The following is a 20232-nucleotide window of genomic DNA, read 5'->3' on the forward strand; positions in this document are numbered from 1 at the left end:
TCACTAAGCTTGGCATCAACCCCTGTATCACTAGGTGGGTTGCAAACTGGCTCACAGATAGAACCCACAGAGCTGACTCCAAGTCAGACTGCTGATTAGTCACGAGTGGAGTCCCACAGGGTTCGGTCCTGGGTCCTCTCCTGTTTGGTATCTACTTCTCTGAAATCCAGGATAGCACAAAGGGACTCTGGCTGACAAATTTCACAACCGATTGTAGGTTGGGAGCTATTAACTCCCCAAGTGATGTTGACATCCTACAGAATGGGCCTCACTGTGACCAACAACTGGTGTCATAACCATGGCCTTAAGCTCAGTGCCAAAAAATGTGTCGTCATCCCTTTTGGGAAAAACCTGGTTCCCATGAATTACCATATCGATGGTAGTCCACTGAACACAGAAGATGTTATAGATCATCTGGGAACTCAGGGTGACTGCAACCTTTCTTTTGATCACCAAATTGCCACTGTGGTCAGAAAGTCCCTTCTATGTGGCACATCTCATTACTAAGGGTTTTGCATCCAGGAAGAAAGAGGTTATTGTCTCCCTCTACTCTTCCCTCATTAGGCCAATCATCGAGTACAATGCCCCATTTGGCATGTACCTCACTAGACATCTGCAACAACTGGAGAGGCTGCAAATGCCCCATTTGGCATGTACCTCACTAGACATCTGCATCAACTGGAGAGGCCGCAAAAGTACCTCACAGAGGATCCTAGGTCTAAAACACTTGTCCTATATGGACAGACTCAAAAAAACTCCAACTATTCTCTGTCTCATATCGCCTACTTAGAGGCAATCTCTGCTTGCCTTCCAAAGTCATGTCTGACCAAGCTCTGTTAGAAATGCTACATCTAAAGAAATCCCAATCCCCCCCACCACACGCTCCAGAGACCTCAAACTCATTACCGTAATTAACAGAACATGCAGGAGGGACAGGTTCATAACCCAGAGACTGCCCATGCTATGGAACAGACTTCCCATACATGTCAAGCAGAGCACCTCACTGACCCTCTTCAAGAGAAATCTTGATAAGTGGATGGGAAACAGAAAATTCACCCCGGGATAACACCAGTCGCTCTACTCAACAGAGGCTGTGGGAACTAAGGTCGGGTGACACTATGCCAGGGTAATCCTATGGCTAGGCTTGTAAAGGCCCCAGAGCCATTAGCCTAGTACACACCTATGAACCTGTGAACAATGGTAGCATTTGCTTAACCTGATAGAATAATAAGGTTAATCACAAGGTTTATGAAGGGTCAGAAGCAAGAATTAAGGTGGTCGGATTCCTCTCTTAGAAGCTGTGTTTGAAGAGAGGAACCCGGCAGGGAATTCCTCAGTCCCCCACTGTTACTTGCATTATATTTAGAGCCATTAGCAAAAAATAAATAAGTAAATAAAAGTAAGGGACCCTCAAATTCAAGGATGCAGCTATTATGGTAATCAGAAAAGTTTGCTTTAATTGCAAATGATATTTTTAAGCAGTTCATCTGGATGATGTCTTTTTGGTTTTAAGGAACATTTTGAGATGGTCATGGCTTCCTAGTCAAAGTTAATTCAAAATGTAAAAAAGTAGTCAAGAAAAGTAGTCAAGAAAAGTTAGCTTTACTTGTAAATAATATTTTTATTTGATATTCCAGAAAGCATGTTGTACATGTTGAAGAGACATTTTCAGTTTAGTTTAAAAGTAAATAAATGAAAGAAATAAATGAAATATGGAGTCTATGCTATATGTAGCTACTGACTATGGTTGTTGGTATTGCTTCATAGTTATAGGTATATATATTTATTATGATTAGCTGCATGCATAAAAAATGACTCTGTAATTCATGCTAAGGGAAGAGAAGAAAGAAATAAACAAAAGATAATACATAAACAAAAGAACTATGGAGATTATGGAAATATATTGTATATGATTAGATAGAAACATATAAGCATAATTTCAGTTTGTCCCAGATGTTTTCTAGACAGATGTACAATTGTGTACATATGTATGATGGATAATTAAGGAATTTATTTAATAAATTTATTTAAGTTTAAAGGGGAGGAAATAGGAGAAAATTGATTGGTTAAAGAGGATTCTATCTAGGAATATCCTGTTTAAGAAGGACTGTTGTAAGATAGAGATATTTATGGACTATACCATTAGGACGCATTTCATTTAAGGCATTTTCAGGAAAAGGAATGATGATGGAAAATGAGGTGGGGAAAAAAGGAGTGATGGGAGGGCAGTGGGAGGTGAAGGGAGAGGTGTTTAAGGAGAATAACAGTAATAATATAGAATACATAATATAGAAAAGCAATCAGCAGAAAGAAGATATAAGAACTAAGAAAGCCAACAATTGAACTAAGTAAGGAGATTTTACCAATGAAGATGTGTGCAAGCATAGTATAATTGGCAAGCAAGCTATTACAGAATGCTGAAGTGAATAAAAGAAAAGTAAAGGGAAAAAAGAAAAAAAGAAAAACTAAAAAAAAAAAGTAGTAAGAAAAGACAAACATTGAAAGAGTGAAATTTTTGAGTGCCTGCGAGAGAAGACTGCCTTCCCAGACAAGAGAGAAAGAGAAAGAAGCTGGTGAGTGAAAAGGGTTTGCTAAATGAAAGACCAGCTTTGGTGGAACATGAGTTTGTTATTTAAAACCAAAATTTTGTTAAAAAAATGAAAAGATAAGAAAAAAAAAAAAAAAGTCCATAATTATTAAGAAATTTTAGAAAGATGAATTAAAATGAATAGGAGAGGAAGGAAAGAAACTATTAGGAAAAGGGAATGGAAGGCAACATTGGTACAATGTTATGATATTGGTAAAGTACTTAAAAAACAAATTCAATGTTTTTTGTGAAGTTTTAGATAAAAAGGATTTTTTCATATCAGACAGCAAATGCTGGATTTCCCAAATCTGTGGGCAAATTTATGCTTAAAAATGAGGGAAAAAATGCAGGAAGAATTCTGGCAGAATATAAAAAGAATGATTGAAATTTAAAAAAAATATTATTAAATAAAAAAAATTGAATGCAGAATGAGAAAAAAATTTGATGAAGAAATTGCTGTATAAAGACCTTACTAAAATTTATCGCTATTGGTTGCCAAATTAATGGACTAAAGATAAGTGTAAAAGTCTAAGAAAAGAATAATTAAATAAATGAATATTGCAAATGAAATAGAATAAGGGTGGATGATTATGAGAGAGTTTATTGTAAAAGGAAATTGAATATAAATAAAAGGAGCAGGAGAAGTAGAAACAAAATAAATTGGAATGTTTTTGAAGGATGATATGCAATTAAAGCAATTAAAGCAATGGAGCTTGAAAAAAAAAGAACATATGGTTTTATGTGAAATAAAATAACAAAATCATAACTAAAAATTTAAAAAGTAAATATAAACTCATTATGTGTACTCATGTCATTGTTTAAAATGTGGTGATTTTATTAAAAAAAAAAAAAAAAGTTTAAAAAAGATTGCATCTCTGCTGGATGATGTAACTTGAAGTGTCTGTTCTTCTGTGAATCTTGATTTTTGATGATTGGCTCTTTCTTTCTTCTGTGAGTTTTGGTTGGATTGAAGACTCTTGCTGCTGGTTGCATGATTGCAGATTGCAACTCACATTTCAAGGAGCATCCTCCATTCTGCTAAGACTCTGCATAGTCCTGAGCACACCTACCAGCAAAAGCTCCAGGAGGGACACTAGTTATTAGAACTCAAGCACTCTCAGGATGGCCAGGAATAGACTGTCAGCAGAGAAGTCTCTATGCTTTGCCTGCAGTGAAAGTCCTAACTGAATGTGTAATGCGCTGAAAAGTTATGATCTTGAGTTGATCCGGATTGAAATTCTACAGTGGAAAGTTAAGAAGAAGAGGTCAGTGATTTCATCTTCATTATAGTATGCCAGCTGGGTCTATCCTAGTGCAACTTATAAACAAAGGTATGGCATCTAAGTCCGAGGAAGTCATTGTTCCACTGTATTTGGCATTCATCAGACCTGTCATTGAGTACAATGTCCCCTTTGGTATGTTCCTAACCAGCATATCCAACAAATTGGAATGTCCACAGAGGTTCCTCACAGGAAAGAATACAGGGCAATGCAGACTGCCTCAAGGCAGATTCCCTCCAGGCCCCTATCCCTGTATTCTGTCTCCTGAGCTTTGAGGGGGAGATCTATGGCATGCAGGCAGGGATCAGACCCCCCAAAACTGGACCTCCTGCATATCTACAACAAACAAACAGCACCAGAAATTACCCTAAAGACTTGAACCTTTCCTTTTCTATATAATAAGGAGGATCTGGAGAGAAGAGCAGTATATATATCCAAGACCCGTCTATGGAACAGGCTCCCATCCATGTGAAACAGAGTTTCTCCCTAACCCAGTTCAAGTGCATCTTGGACAATTGGATGGGAAACAGGAAATTCATCCCTGGTTTGACACCCATGTCTCTAATGGACGCAAATAACCTGTAAATGGTTCTTCTTCCATGCCTTTGCTTTCACTTATCAAGGGTATCAGAACTTGTCAGAGATTTAGGATGCATAGCTAGGCTTAAAAAGGCCCTTGTGGTCGTTAACCTAGTAAACACCTATGAACCCAGCAGAACTAATGCAACATATGTAGACTGTACACCTCAAACAAATGATACAGCGTTTTCAGTTTAAAGAGAGGATGTTAGGTATTCCTGCTTATCCCTCGATATAAAAAAAAAGAGACATTCCCAAGTCCTTCTGACCTTAGCAACTTCAGAAGACACATCCAAAATGTAAGTTTTTTCTGACTTATCCCATCTAAGGTCTGAATAGGAAACTCCTTAAGTTCACTCTGCATAGCTCCACTTTTCATTACATCTAGAGCTTCCATTTGGTGTGCTCTCTCACTCTAGACTCATTACCAGGGCTTTACTTTCATGATGGAGACCTTTACAGAAAAAAAGGAAATCTTAGTGTTTCTCTTCATTAATGATTGGCTGTTGGTGGCCCTATTATGGTATAGCTATCACTTGCTTAAGTCCTTCAGTGGTTGGAAGTCCTTGCCATAACCATAAACTTGAGAAAGGTTGCCTCTTATCTTTGTGCAAAGAATTTCCTTTATTGGGGTGAAGCTATTCAGCACTTTTCAGAATTGGCAGAGGAAGTCTTGGCTTTGGCTGCCTAGGTAAAAATGCAAAGTAAGTGTGGAACCCTTACCCTGCTGCATCTTTTGGCCTTCACTGTCCCATTCATCTACACAAATGATGGTGACACAGAGGTCAGTGAGACGTTAGTGGGTGTAGTAATCACACTGTCACTGGCCTTTTATAACTATTAGTTTGGTACTGAGTCATCACATTATCATAGAAATTCTGTTGGTCTCCTCTCAGCAGCATCTAGAGTAGTGAATTCTGCCCACCGTACTCACTGTGGTTTACCCTTATTTCATTTGAACCCCTCGCACTCCTTAATGATAGATGCTTCAGTTGCAGATTGGAGAGCTGTCCAGGGCTGTACCCCATTTTAGGGCAAATGAAATCACAAGTGTGGGGGAGGGGGGTTACACATGAACCTTCTCAAGCTAAGGCTGGGGTTTCTCAACCTGCAAGCTTTGCAGTGGGATTTAAAACCAGAGAGCCTCTTTGTCCAGTCTGTCCACCAGGCCTTCGTATGATGCATGCACAAGCAAGACTGAATACATATATAGCCCCTATGCAGAGAGTCAGTGTGGGTCTGATCGTACACTATTTCTCATAGCTGTGCACGCACTGGCTGAAGTGAGCTTGTAGGCGAACTCCTTCAGCTACAGTTCATACGATCATAGGAAGTTACTAGACTAATGGCCGTAGGGTCCTTACAAGTTTAACCAAGGTCTACCCTTATTTCCATGATCAGCACTAATTGCCCCTGTCCAAGAGGGACACAAGTGCAATTTCCAGGGTGAATTTACAGTTACTCATCCAATCGTCCCAATTGCTTTTGAAGAGGCCCAATGAGGTGCTGTGTTTGGCATGAAGTAGGAGTCCATTCCAAAGGTTTGATAACCTCTGGGAGACAACTCTGTCCCTCTATTAGGTTCTGTTAATGTCACATACCAGGTTAAGGTCTTTAGATCGAGTAACCCATGTATCATTTGACTTGCAGATATGCAGCATTTCCAGTAAAGCAGGGTCAAAGATTGCCTTATATGCAAAGCATAAATCACCTGTGAGTAGTCTGTATGGAACAGAATAAAGTGACAGTTCCATTCCTGTTCTGGTGTTGATTTTTTTTATTTATTTATTATTTATTGATGGTAATGAATTCCTTTTAGGTCGGAATCTTAATGGACTGAGACACTCTCATTGAGCTGATTTTCACATGGGAGAATATAGATCTCTCCCAGTTTTTTTTTTTTTTTTTTGGCTGGTCCAGTAAGACAGTGACACTTGATAGAACCTTCACTTTTCTGTGGTGAAGAAAGTTATTACGTGTCTTTTCATCTTTTTTTTCTGATTTCATACCTACTAGAAATGTTCAAATAAAATGGCAACTCATTCTTATCACTGCCAGATGGCTAAGAATGGGATGGAGTTAGTCTCTAAAGTTACTGGACGTACATCGGCCCATCTCTGTGCAAACCATAGAATTCCCTGTTTTTTGGGTGATATCTAATGTTACTGCCAGATATGGATAATACATTAGATTCCTTGACCCTACAAGATCTTCCATTGGAAGTCTTTGATTTGGTCAAAGCTGCCACAAAACATTCCATTCATTCAAACTTTATTGCTAAGTAGAAGAGGTTATCCATCTGGGAAAAGAGGCATTCACTGCCATTTGCAGGACAGTCTGACCTGTCTCAGACAACAGTTTGACTTGTGCCTTAGTTTTTCCATACTCAAGATGAATGTTTCTACCATATCAGCCTTGTGTAATGCAGAACTGTGATCCAGTGCTGGCTTACCAAGTAGCTCCTAGAAAGGGTTTTGAACCAATCCGCCCACCTTTGAGCAATCCTTTTATAGTCTGAGACATTCTTTATGGTAGACAGTTTCACCCATCCCCTGTTCAGCCTGGCTGGTTTAAGGGATCTGACATGCATCTCCTAAAAGGTTATGTGTACCATAGGATGTCAGAGATGCAAGTTTTGATTTTTAACAAATTTTGTGTGGTCTTTCACAAGGATCAGATGTTCTTAAGACTAACCTTGAAAGTGGTATCAAAATTGTCTTAAAACCTGTTTTGCTCCTTGTTTTCTTTTCAGGGGACTATCAGTGAGAACAAAGTGCCATTCATACATTTAACTTGCACAGTTATCTCAAAGTGTACATAAGAGCGTATGAATTCTGGAAGAGTGACCAGGTGTTTGTCTTCTGTGCTGTGGATAAGGAAGGCCTGACTGTGGTAAACCATAGATAACCAAATGGATTGCGAACCACGTCATCATTTACTTCCAGTTACCAACATCCTTTTGATTTGATTCTGTCAAGAGCCCAGTTCACTACAGATGTGGTTTATTCCACATCCCTGTTTCAGGAATGTGTTCATTCTTGATAATTTGTGCCTATAGCCACTTGGTCATTGGTTACACCTTCACCAAACTGTGTTGCTCAGACTGATTCCATGAATAGGTCCTCCTTTGGTACCTTAGTGCTTCAGTACTTGGCTTTCTAAGCCTCTAACCTTATAGGCCTTCCTCTGGTTCTTGTCTCTCAGAAATGGTTAATTATGAAGCCTGGCATCCTTCACAGCAGTTAGCCATGTTAAAGTATCATCTCAGCAGTACATAACAAATGTTTATTCAGTTACATCATTTGGTCTCTGAGAAGGTGCTCTGTAAGAGGATACTTGCTACTCACTCTCCATCCACCTTTCTCTGAGCAGTCTTTCTGAATCCTTTCCTGTAAGTTTGCAAGTGTATCAGTTTATACCTGAAATGCAAACAAGATGTACCCACTGTACTGCTTTCAGACTTGGCAACGCAGGACTGAGCATGCTGATCTAGCTTAGTATGTGATGTCAACGTGTATGCTGGGAGGCACTTGCTCCACCAAGAGCAGGAGTATATTTAAAGAAAATGTGCTGAGCTAGGGATATCTGAAGAAAAAACTCCAATAGTTAAGCTTTTAAAGAGCAGTTGACCAGATGAGTATGTATGTTGGCTGTTTGCATGGCATAGGATTGCGATATGTGAAATACAGAAAAGTAGGGTAATTTCAGACCATGCATTCAGTTTTCGCTTACTTGATTGACATATCCTGCTGTCAGATGGCTCCACTGTTTGTTTTGCATGTGGTGAAAGACATGTTTATTAAAGACTCACAGATTAGCCAGTAGTTACTGGGTGTTATCAGTTAACTTTCTCACACTGCTCTACTAGAGATTGCACACTGTGGGGTAAGAATACAAAAGGCTTAGAATGCAAGCACAGAAGGCTTAACTAAATCACACACAGTTTCTGGTTCTAGTACTCGATTAACTTTGTGCAGCACTGGTGGTGTTCATCTTCATATTTTTACTATATATTTTTCTAACACTTTTTAGTTGCTTTTTTGTGTGTTTTTGTTAATGTCATTTTTTCCATGTCTGTTCTTTCCATGGATTTTTTTAGAAAACATAAAGGAAGAGTTTATGCTATTAATACTTCAACATCTTAGTAATTCGTGTGTTCTGGTCATTTTAACACAGAGTGCAGAGATAAGGCATTAAACAATTCAGTTATTCATACTGTTGAGTTAATGTGTTTATGTTACAGGTATGTTTTGGTTACTGCTGGTCCTGTGTTCACTGAAGAAATGTGGAGGCTTGCTTGCTGTGCCTTGCAGGATGCCTTCTCAGCTACTTTGGAACCAGTGAAGGTAAAGGAAAACTGATGTACTACTCATTCTAAACTTTTCAGAAACAGACTTCAGTGTTAATTAAACTCTAGTCGTTTTCAGTGCACTTTCAGTATTTTAGTATTTTAACAGTTACTCAAAATTGCAGAATGAAAGACGGCTCAAAAGTAACTTTTTTTGCACTGGTGTTTTCTTGATATAAATTTTTCATAAGCAAGTATACTGCAGATTTTTAAGGCACTTTGCACATTTAACTCACAGTACACTGCATGTTTATATTATTTTGTATTGTGACTTTAAACTGCATGATAGGAACTGCACTCAGTAGTGAGAATAAAAGCATTGTTATATATTTTTTACTTTTTACTTATTCAATTTGTCGCCTCACAGTTAGATGTTGCCCGTTCGATTCTCAGTTAGAGCGTCTTCTGTGTGGCGACATGCGTGAATGGGCGTTCCTTTGGTGAAGGTTGTGCGTTAGGCCTGGCAAGCCAGCACGTAAAAATCTACTGCCAATCATTAGCGGACCGGAGTTCCGCTGTGGCGACACCTAACCGGGAAAAACCGAAAGACACAAACAAACAAACTTATCCAGTTTATTAACTGGTTAGGTGGACTGGTCCATTGACCTTTTTCAGCCACAACCCAAAGTCCTAAGGCAATAAGATGAAATATATTGCATTTTATACATTTGTGTGTGTGTGTGTGTGTGTGTGTGTGTGTGTGTGTGTATATATTTATATATGTGTGTGTATATATATATATATATATATATATATATATATATATATATATACGCACGCACACACATATATATGTGTGTGTGTGTGTATATCTATATATATATATATATATATATATATATATATATATATATATATATATATACACAATTAGTGTAGAAACAGTTTAAACTATGTACATATTATGGTAGCCCCACAGCACAGAGGAATAAAGCCCTTACTGTGCTTCAGATAACCAGTGGTCAGTTAGCAGCATGGGTGCTGGAGAAGCTATGGGGGGGGGGTGAATGAGGGGAGGGAGGCAGCCTCTATACTTTCTGAAGCCCAGCAAGCTGTGTGCTGCACGGGTGGTGTGCACTTATTTTAATACAGTGTGAGAATACTCATATGACTATGGAGTATTTTATGTGTAATATTTAAACATGCCTCTGAAGGCATGAAAGAATATATTGTGTTGAGTATGTTTGTCTTAACCAAGTCCAACATGCCTACAGATGCTTAAATAAACTAAATTCTAAGACCAACTTTGATAATAAATAATGGGAAATACATCCCCACACCCCTGCTAATTCTATATATACCAACTCTGAGAGGAAATTCACCTTTCCCCACAGTACCAATGATCCCTGACAGGAAAAAAAGATGGTATGTTTGATAAGGTGATTTTCAGTCAACTATACTGACTTTTTTCTATGCGAGTTTTTGACCAGTTATAAGTAACTCATATACATACACACACATGTACCATTTACCTAAAAATAAGAATAAAAACTTTATTTATTGCTTTAAGACTATGAATATTCTCCTGGATCAGCCTCTGAGCTTCATAAGCGGAACCCTGAACGTTGTATTTTAAGAAATGTTTCAGCAGTGGACAAACCTCAAAGACTGGCTTGTCAGGAGAATTATCATGCTCAGACCTGACACTATTGGTCACATCTTGAACTAGTTTTAACTGGGGTAATTGGTTTACAAATTCTTTAAAGTAAGCAACAAACTGGAATGCTACAGGAAAAATACAAACTAATACAAAACGAACCCGTAGCAAATGAACACCACAAAGAAGTTTTTAAAATCTCACTTTATTTAAAGAATAGTTAAGTGCTTTTGTTCCTAAATTTCCAAGGAACTTCATCAGAACTAACAAACCTTTAAAACCACAGATTTAAATAGTGTCACATGTTATTTGCTAGCCCAGTATTCAGAGTACCCCAGTCAACCTTTAAACAAGAATTTGTTAATCATTTTTCACCATTTAAGTACCTTAATTTTAAAACAAAATTAATCAAAACACAATCGTTCAACTTTGGATGACTTGTGGCGTTAAATCTTAACTGCCACTCTAACTCCCATTTGTTAAGATGATCATCTGTAACAAAACCCTTCATAGGTTGGTACTAGGCTATCAGCCCTAGGGCCTGTACAAGCCTAGCCATAACAATTCCCTAGCTATGTCTTCCAACACTATTTACTTCCTGGACCCCTGTCTAGCAGGGCGACTGACGTGATCCCCGGGGTGAATTTCCTTTCCCCCATCCAATTGTCAAGGTTCCTTTTGAAGAGGGCCAAAAAGGTGCTCTGCTTGACATGTATAGGCAGTCTATTCCAGAGTCTGGGGAGTCTCTGGGTCAGTAACCTATCCCTCCAGCATGTTTTGTTTATTGTGATGCCAAGGTTTAGATCCATGGAGCGTGTGGCTCGGAGGGACTGGGATTTCTTTAAGTGTAGCATGTCCAAGTGTAGCATGTTCAACTCTTTTTTCACTTCATCTAACACCAAAAACTTAAAATTGTGTTAATTAAATTGTTGAATATGCCTGTAAAGTATGCCTGTAAAGTGCATTTGTGAGCTTTCTGTTCCCAATTATTACTGATACGTTGGTTAACAAGGTTCTATCTAAAGCTAAAAACACTGCCTCCATGGGACCAGATGGTGTCCCAGGCTGTGTCATACGCGAGTTGCAAAAGGAATTAACCCCGCATCTTAATACCCTGTTCAGTCTCAGCCTCTCCACAGGATATGTGCCTATAGAATGGCGCACGGCAATGGTGGTCCCGCTACACAAGGGTGGGGCCAAAACTGACCCTGGGAACTACCGACCAATAAGCCTGACCAGTCTGATCTGTAAGGCTATGGAGCCGAATCATTATGGAACTCATAAATGGAGAGATTGGGAACCTCCGGTCACTGGACCCCACACAGTTCGTCTTCGTCAAGGGCAGATCATGCCTCCTGAACCTGGTGGATTTCTTTGAGACAGTTACTCAGGCTATAGATAAGGGAAAGGAGGTACACACAGCTTACCTTGACCTTGCTAAAGTATTTGACACCATTCCCAATTCAGGTATTATTGATGAGCTCACCAGCCTGAGCATGAACCCTTACTTCACAAGATGGATCACAAACTGGCTCTCAGACAGATCCCATAAAGTAAGAGTAGCAGGATCTATGTCCGAATCCAGACCAGTAATGAGTGGTGTGCCTCAGGGCTCTGACCTGGGGCCCCTCCTGTTTGGCATATGCTTCTCAGAAGTACAGGCAAGCACGGAATGGCTGTGGCTGACTGTTTGCAGACGACTGCAAAGTGGGTACTATAATAGAGTCTCCGGCCGACATGGAGATCCTCCAGAAGGGCCTAAATGAGACTGATGCATGGTGTCAAAGCCATGGTCTCAAGCTAAATGCAAAAAAAAATGCGTAGTAATCCCCTTTGGAAAAAAACAGAGTACCTGCAAACTACAACATAGGAGGTAATCCCCTGAAATCTGAAGAAGAAGTAAGGAATCTAGGGACCCAAGTAGATAGTCAGCTTTCCTTTGATAACCATGTTGCCAAAGTGGTTAGAAAATCCTTCTATGTGACCCATCTGATCACGAAAGGGTTCGCATCAAGATCTAAGGATGTAATGGTGCTCCTCTACTCTTCTCTCATCAGACCCATTATTGAGTACAATGCACCAATTGGAATGTACCTGGCTAGACATCTCCAGCAGCTGGAGAGACCACAGAGGTACCTAACCAAGAGGATTACTGGCCTCAAACAGTTGCCCTATGCAGCACAATTGAAAAAGCTAAGACTGTTCTCTGTTGCATACTGCTTTCTCAGAGGCGATCTCTGTCTAACATACAGAGCCATGTCCAACCCATAATTGTTGAACATGCTCCATCTTAGCAAAACCAAATCTACTCGTGCTACACGCTCTAGGGATATAAACCTCAACAAAACAATGAATAGAACATGCTGGAGGGATAGATTCCCTTTGCAGAGACTTCCCTTACTATGGAACAGGGTCCCGATCTACATAAGGCAGAGCCCCTCACTATCACTCTTCAAGAGGAACCTTGATGAGTGGATGGGTAACAGAAAGTTCATACCGAGGATCACACCAACAGCACTACTAGATAGGGGCCAAGGGTACTAGCTGTTAGTACAAGGGTCTAGGGAACTACTAAAGGGGCGGTGAATACCGCACAACCTGGCTGGGCTAATATATGCCTTCGGGCAGATAGCCCAGTACCAACCTATGAACCTATAATATCGAACATATTTTCATAAATTCTAATTTTCAATTTCCTAGTAACTTTTTCCTAAGTAAAATGCAGGACATTGTTTACAGATAGGTAAATGTACAACTTGCACACAATTACAAGTACAGTGGCTATAAAAAGTTTACACACCCCTGTTAAAATGACAGGTTTTTGTGATCTAAAAAATGAGAGCACAATAAATCATTTCAAAACTTTTCCCACCTTTAATGTGACCTATAACCTGTACAATTCAATTGAAAAATAAACAAATCTGTTAGGGGAAAAATATAAAAAATGTACAATAAGCTGGTTGCATAAGTGTGCACTCCCTTAAACTAATAATTTGTTGAAGCACCTTTTGATTTAATTACAACATTCAGTCTTCTTGGGTACACACCTGCCATCAATTAAAAAGGCTCTGATTAACCCCAAATAAAGTTCAGCTGTCCTGGTAGGATTTTCCTGACATTTACTCAGTTGCCTGTTACAGCAAAAGCCATGGTTCGCAGAGAGCTTACAAAGCATCAAAGGGATCTCATTGTTGAAAGGTATCAGTTAGGAGAAGGGTACAAAAAAATTTCCACAGCATTGGATATACCATGGAGAACAGTGAAGACAGTCATCAAAAAATGGAGAAAATATGGGACAACAGTGACATTGCAAAGAACTGGACGTCCCTCCAAAATTGATGAAAAGACGAGACAAAAACTGGTCAGGGATACTGCCAAGAGACCTACAGCAACAGTGAAGGAGCTGCAGGAATTTCTGGCAAGTACTGGTTGTGTACTACATGTGACAACAATCTCCCGTATTCTCGATATGTCTGGGCTGTGGGGTAGGGTTGCAAGATGGAAGCCTTTTCTTACACAGAAAAACATCCAGGCTTGGCTAAAATGTGCAAAACAATACATCAAGTCTTCCAAAAGCATGTGGGAAAATGTGTTATATGATGAGACCAAGGTTGAACTTTCTGGCCACAATTCCAGAAGGTACATTTGGCACAAAACAACACTTTGCATCACCAAAAGAACACCATCCCTACGGTTTAGCATGGTGGTGGCAGTACCATGCTTTGGGGTTGCTTTTCTTCTGCTGGAACTGGAGCTTTAGTCAAGGTGGAGGGAATTATGAACAGTTCCATATACCAGTCACTTTTGGTCCAAAACCTTCAGGCGTCTGCTAGAAAGATGAAGATAACGAGGAATTTCACCTTTCAACATGACAGTGACCCCAAGCATACATCCAAATCAACAACAAAATGGCATTACCAGAAGAAAATTAAAGTTTTGGAATGGCCCACCCAGAGCCTAGACCTAAATCTAATAGAAAATCTGTGGGGTGACGTGAAGAGGGCTATGCACAAGAGATGTCCTCACAATATAACAGATTTGGAAGGCGTTTGCAAAGAAGACTGGGCAAATATTGCCAATTTAAGATGTGCAATGCTGATAGACTCCTACCCAAGAAGAATGAATGTTGTAATTAAATCAAAAGGTGCTTCAACATAGTATTAGTTTAAGGGTATGCACACTTATGCAACCAGCTTATTGTACATGTCTTATATTTTCCCCTAACAGACTTGTTTTTAAACTAAATTGTACAGGTTATAGGTCACATTAAAAGTGGGAAAAGTTTTGAAATGATTTATTGTGATCTCATTTTTTTATATCACAAAAACCTGGCGTTTTAACAGGGGTGTGTAATGTCCTGTCATGTATTCTTTTTTTCTTGTTTGCCATCTTAATATACGAGCATTGTGTATAGTACCTGCATTTAAGCATTCCTTTTTTCTTATTATTAGACCATTCACTGTTGTCTTTATTACTTTCTAGTAAATCTTTGAAAGAGCATCCCTTCCTATAAACCAGCATTATCACCCATCTTCGCATATAGTGAGCTGTCCATTCTAAAAATGTTCCATTTGCGTATTGGACATCCCCCTATTGCCTTACTGTCAACTGTATAAGTGTTGGTATACATTTTATGTCTTTCTTTATGATAAATTTTTCTGCTTCTGTCATTGATTCATTATTTTGTATTTTCTTTCAGTATTCAGAATCGGCACATAAAACCCGTTTTCTGTTTTTATGTACACCTCATTTCTAATATCCGTTATAAAATTCAAGGAGTATCCCCTCTTCAAAAGCATTTCCACTAATGTTTCTATTTCTGTTATGAAGGTGTTATACTCTGATGTCATGTGGGCTAATCGGACCATCTGTCCTTTAACCACTGCTTTCTTTTGAAATAACAGGTGCCAACTTTCAAAGTGAAGATACATCTTCGACAATGTGTTTTTTCTGTATATGTTAGAACTAAAACACGACTTAGGAATGTTTTTAGTTAATTCATCATCTAAGTAAGTGATTTTATCAGTATTAAATTTCCAACTAAATTTTAAAAATTCACAGGTGGTGTTTAAATAAATTAAAAATTCTTCTAACTTCTCCTGGATATTGATCCATAAAATAAATACGTCATCCAAACATGTATAAAACTCCACAATTGTTTATACTGCCTGTACAAAATGAACATGTTTTCCCAATATGTCATAAGGTCTGCAAAGCTGGGGGAGCATGCCGCCCCCATTGCCACTCCCGTCACTTGCTTATAAAAACATTTGTTAAAAAAAAGATCAAATTATTCTTTAAAACTAATTCCATTAACAATACTGAAGGATTAATTTTATCGTTTTGTAATTCAGCCAAATAAAACAGTTGCTGTTCAAACCAGCTTAACCCCTCAGTATGGGGTATCACTGAATATAAGTTATTCACGTCAGTAGTTGCAAAAATACTTTCAGAATAAAACTCTAAATTGTTAATTTTAGCAAGGAATTACATGAATCTTCACAGATATGAGTCACCCTTTCCTGAACTATCCTTAAGAAGATGTTCCATGTACTTTGCAATAAAATTAGTCTTAGATCTGGTAGCATCGATGATAGGTCGCAAAGGGGAGGGGTCTGTATTCTTATGTATTTTAGGGACTCCAAATATACCAGATATGACTGTTTTTTCATTTACTGTGTAATCAAACTCATTTTTATCTATCCCTGAAGTAACATGTCCATCAATATACAATCTGTCTTGCTGTAAGCTGACATAATTTCACTTTGAGATGTTTCATATACTCGTCCCGTTAATAAATTTTTCATTTTGTCTTAATAGTCAGAATCATTCATTATGACTAACCCACCCCTTTTGTCTGGTTTCATGACCCTGAATTTTCTTTTTGTCAGTATAAACTTCAAACACTTTTACTTCCTTCCTGTTCATGTTGAAACACTTATATTTACTTGATTGAGACAAAATATTTCTAATTTCATATATTCATAGACTTTCATACATTCGAGTGTGCTGTTGAGTGGGGAGTTAAAACAACTTGGTCTCTTACTTGGTATATCAACATTGATACATGAATTGTTATTGGAAAACCAAAGTGACAAGTTCAATTTGCGAGTAAATATTTTTAAGTCTATCAACTAATCAACAATGTTCACCCTTGTGGCAGTTACAAAGGTTAATCCTGTAGACAAAACATTAGCATGATGAATATTTTTAATACATTTTTCTGAAAAATTGTAAATTTTAAAATCCTTTGAATTATAAATTAACTTAACTGAATGTCCTGATAACCACCTACAGTCAGCTACAGTCCTTAAGTCCTGAATCTGTTCAGACTGCAGTAATTCTGTTTTGGTCTGGTGTCCCATTGGTTGTAATAATCTCTGTTGAACACCAAAATTCTCTTTGATTTGTTGCTGGTGTTTGTTACGCCATACTCATATGATTATGGAGTATTTTATGAATAATATTTACATATGGCTCTGAAGGCATGAAAAATGTATTGTGTTGAGTATTTTTGTCTTAACCAAGTCCACCATGTCTACAAATGCTTAATTAAATTGAACATGAATTCTTTAAAGTAATCAAAAATTTGTGTAGGTTGCCGTTTACAGCTGGCATCAAAAGTGGTTCTTTTCATTTCTTGCCCATCCTTCTTCCACAGCAGTTCATTTGTAAACCTTTATGAGTCCCTGCGCCCAAACTCATTAGAGGCCCTGTCATACTGACACAAAGCAGTTACAGTAGCAGACCATGTCACACACTACATTATAACCCTTCCTGAGTAAGCAGCGTATCAGTCAGCTGTTTCCATTTCTAGTACCCCATCTCTTAACAGCCCTTTCTCTGGCTTTTGAAAGAATAGATATCAGTCCATAAAGTTTGACCAGTGATTCAGTAACCCACCCATATAACATTAAACACATCCTAGCTATTGGTGCTACCTCTTTTGTCTCAGCAGAGTACATATAAGTCGCAACTCACTCATCTCTGTCTGAGTATTTTTATGAACAAATAAAATAAATGGCAAGGGTCCATCTCTGTATACCTTCCCACTTTCACAGGAGTCTCACAAGTCTTGGTCTTCTATGATTCAATATTTTTATCAATAACCTATATTCACCTTCTCGTGAAGGCAGTGTTCAGTATGCAGATGACTCTACAGTCATCTGCTCTTTAAATGCCTTAATTCACCTCCATGAAATCACGCAATAAGCTGTCATCTCTATTGAAACCTGGCTTACAAAAGCCCAACTCTTACTTAACCTCTCAAAAACCAAACTCTTCCCCGTTACCCCCAACAACTCCCACCCCAACAAAGCATCTTTCAGAATCTTTTTTCAGCAAATGACACTGAAATCGAATTAGTTCACCATACCAAATTAATTGGAATCATAATAGATGGCAGTCTTAAGTTTGAGCTCCTCATCCCAAACAATATTTAAAAAAAAACATCAAAACAAGGTATGCTGTATAGAAACAAATGTTTTCTCAATGCACCCACAATAATAACTCTACCCAAAACCTACCTGCTGCCCTCTATACTCTCTAGAACCCACAGTTCTAATCAGTTTACAATCACCCATAAAATACAAACTTGAATATTGCTACAACAAAATTTTTTCTGCCAATTCAAACTTCTTTACCCATCACTGTAAAGCTCTGCATACCCTTAGCTGGCTGGTTGCCCCCCTCCCCCTCCTACATTCAGCTTATAACAATGCTCTTATCAGAATTGTCTCAGGTTTAATGTGTCACACAATAATGTATGTAACATAATATTTTCTCCAACTCATGTTATTGTATTTCATTGCACTCTACTATGAAACATGTTCTATGTTTTTCTCGTTGCTATGTTTCTTCACTCCTGTGTTTTGTAGTGTTACATGATCTTTGTGAGTTAAAATATCTGTAATTGATTTCTGATAGATTGCAATTGTGGAGCTTTTCTCCCTGGGCCTCATCTGAAAATGGACACTGCGTGGCCCAGTCAGACTTTCCCCCAGTTGTTAAATAAGTAAATAAATGTTAATGTTCATAATTTTGTGGTATAGTCAACTCCATTGTAATCTGGTTAGGACAGTTGACTAAGACATGTGGTTTCCACACACCCTCCCTCCAATGCTGCCTGAAGTATCTGGTGATGCATATGACCCCTGAATTCAGACAGTCATATTTTTATCCTCAATGTCCTAGCATTATCGCATGTTATTTGGGTGCTTACTTTGGCTTTGTCATATCATTGTGGCAGTAGATCTGGACCTGTCCGTGTTACTATTTTGGCTCTGCAAATGAGCAGTTATTCAGCACAGTTTGGTTATTTTTAAATAGTTAAATGATTTCATGCAATTCTGCCCTACCCTGTGTAGTCCAGTTCACTTGCTATGCTAAAAACAAATAACCATAAGTACAACACATATGGTAGGAGCCAGATAAGCAGTTATACTTCTGTTTAGTTTGTGTTTTTTGGGGCAGATATTGAGACCAAATCAAACCTCAACAGGCATCAAATCATTACACTTAATAGTTTGGCTTTAAATCTCATCTTTGACTGCAGTTTTTACTTTGCCTTTTTTGTTGAATGTTAAAAAATATTCTGACATTTATTTGGAGAAATAAAAACAAAAGGAAAAGCCTGTTTGTTCATTGTAATCCACTGTCATATTTCTGGATGTTTTTTGCAGGCAGACAACTAACCAGAGTAGAAAATACACATTCTCAAAATCAAGTAGTAAAAAAATGAACCGATCCCTCTTTAAGCTTTAAGTTGTCCAGTTTATTCTAAGTGGTGAGTGCTTCCATCTATCAGACTTAATCAGATACAATGTTTCTAGTGGCTGGCTGCCCACAAAATACCTACTGGAGTTCAACAGTGGATTACTTCGAACAAGGAAGCTTTAACTTTTGATCTGACGTTGTCAGTCTTCATTTTATCCTTGACATATGGGTTTGGTTCCGAGCATCGGAACTGACTTGGCCATTACTACAGCCTGCGAGAACCGAAAACTCGTAAGCTCTATCCAAAAGGCTGCTTTCTACAATGCCTCAGATCTCGTTTGCCGCTTCCTGTGACAGACAGCACATCGCCAATAGCTATTGAGCTAAGTAATCTTTTTTCTCTTATATTTCTACTAGGTCTTGCGTTTAAGTAGATTTTTTTTTCCTCCTGTTAATAATTACTTCTATTTTCTCTTATAGGCTACTCATTTTTTGATAGCTTCTTACCTTTCTGTGCTTTTCTTTAACACTTCCTTCAACTACCATTGTTGGTAGTTTCCTTTCTGTACCTTAAGGTATTCTGACATCATTAGTAGCTTTTTTCTATACTTCCGGGTATTCTCTACTACCATAGTTAGTGGCCTATCTTTGTTTCTATTCTGTAAGTACATAGTCTGTGCTTGTGTGTGTGGGTGCGTTTGTGTACTGCATTTCATGGTTGATCATTGCAAAGGCACTTCTTTAAGAAATGCCAACAATGTGCTTGAAAACTGCCCAATTTTGATGGGCCCAGTGCATTTACAACAAGATCGCTCTGTCTGCCACCGCCTCAGTCACCGGGCCCTGGTAGAAGGAAAAAAGTAAGGTAATTTTGAAGGGGATGATAAAGTTTACCTTTGAGGAGGCCATCTCTGGTCATGAGACAAAAAGTAAAACTGATGTTTTATCCCATTCCTCATCTTCCTCTTCTTCAAAAGTTGACAAGTCCAAGAAAATGAGTCCATCTGTGGCAGTTTCTCCCTTTGCCCCAACAACTAAGAGATGTAAACCATTGGTTCCCTCTGCTAGTAAGGACTTGTATGAGCCTTACAAGGTACTTCGATACTGACAGTTTTTCCCTTACTGG

The 20232-nt window shown here is 38.4% G+C and overlaps 1 protein-coding gene across 1 annotated transcript in view; it reads left to right on the forward strand.

The window, feature by feature from the left end:
* Positions 1–20232, forward strand: part of ARFGEF3 (ARFGEF family member 3) — a 2280599-nt gene that overhangs the window by 1917707 nt on the left and 342660 nt on the right. Inside the window, exon 30 of the mRNA XM_044087095.1 lies at positions 8690–8792. Coding sequence (XP_043943030.1) covers positions 8690–8792 — 103 coding nt within the window. The remainder of the gene's footprint in view (positions 1–8689; positions 8793–20232) is intronic.

The sequence above is a fragment of the Protopterus annectens genome, chromosome 1.part1 (assembly GCF_019279795.1).
Source record: "Protopterus annectens isolate FY-2018-M chromosome 1.part1, PAN1.0, whole genome shotgun sequence".
NCBI lineage: Eukaryota > Metazoa > Chordata > Ceratodontiformes > Protopteridae > Protopterus > Protopterus annectens.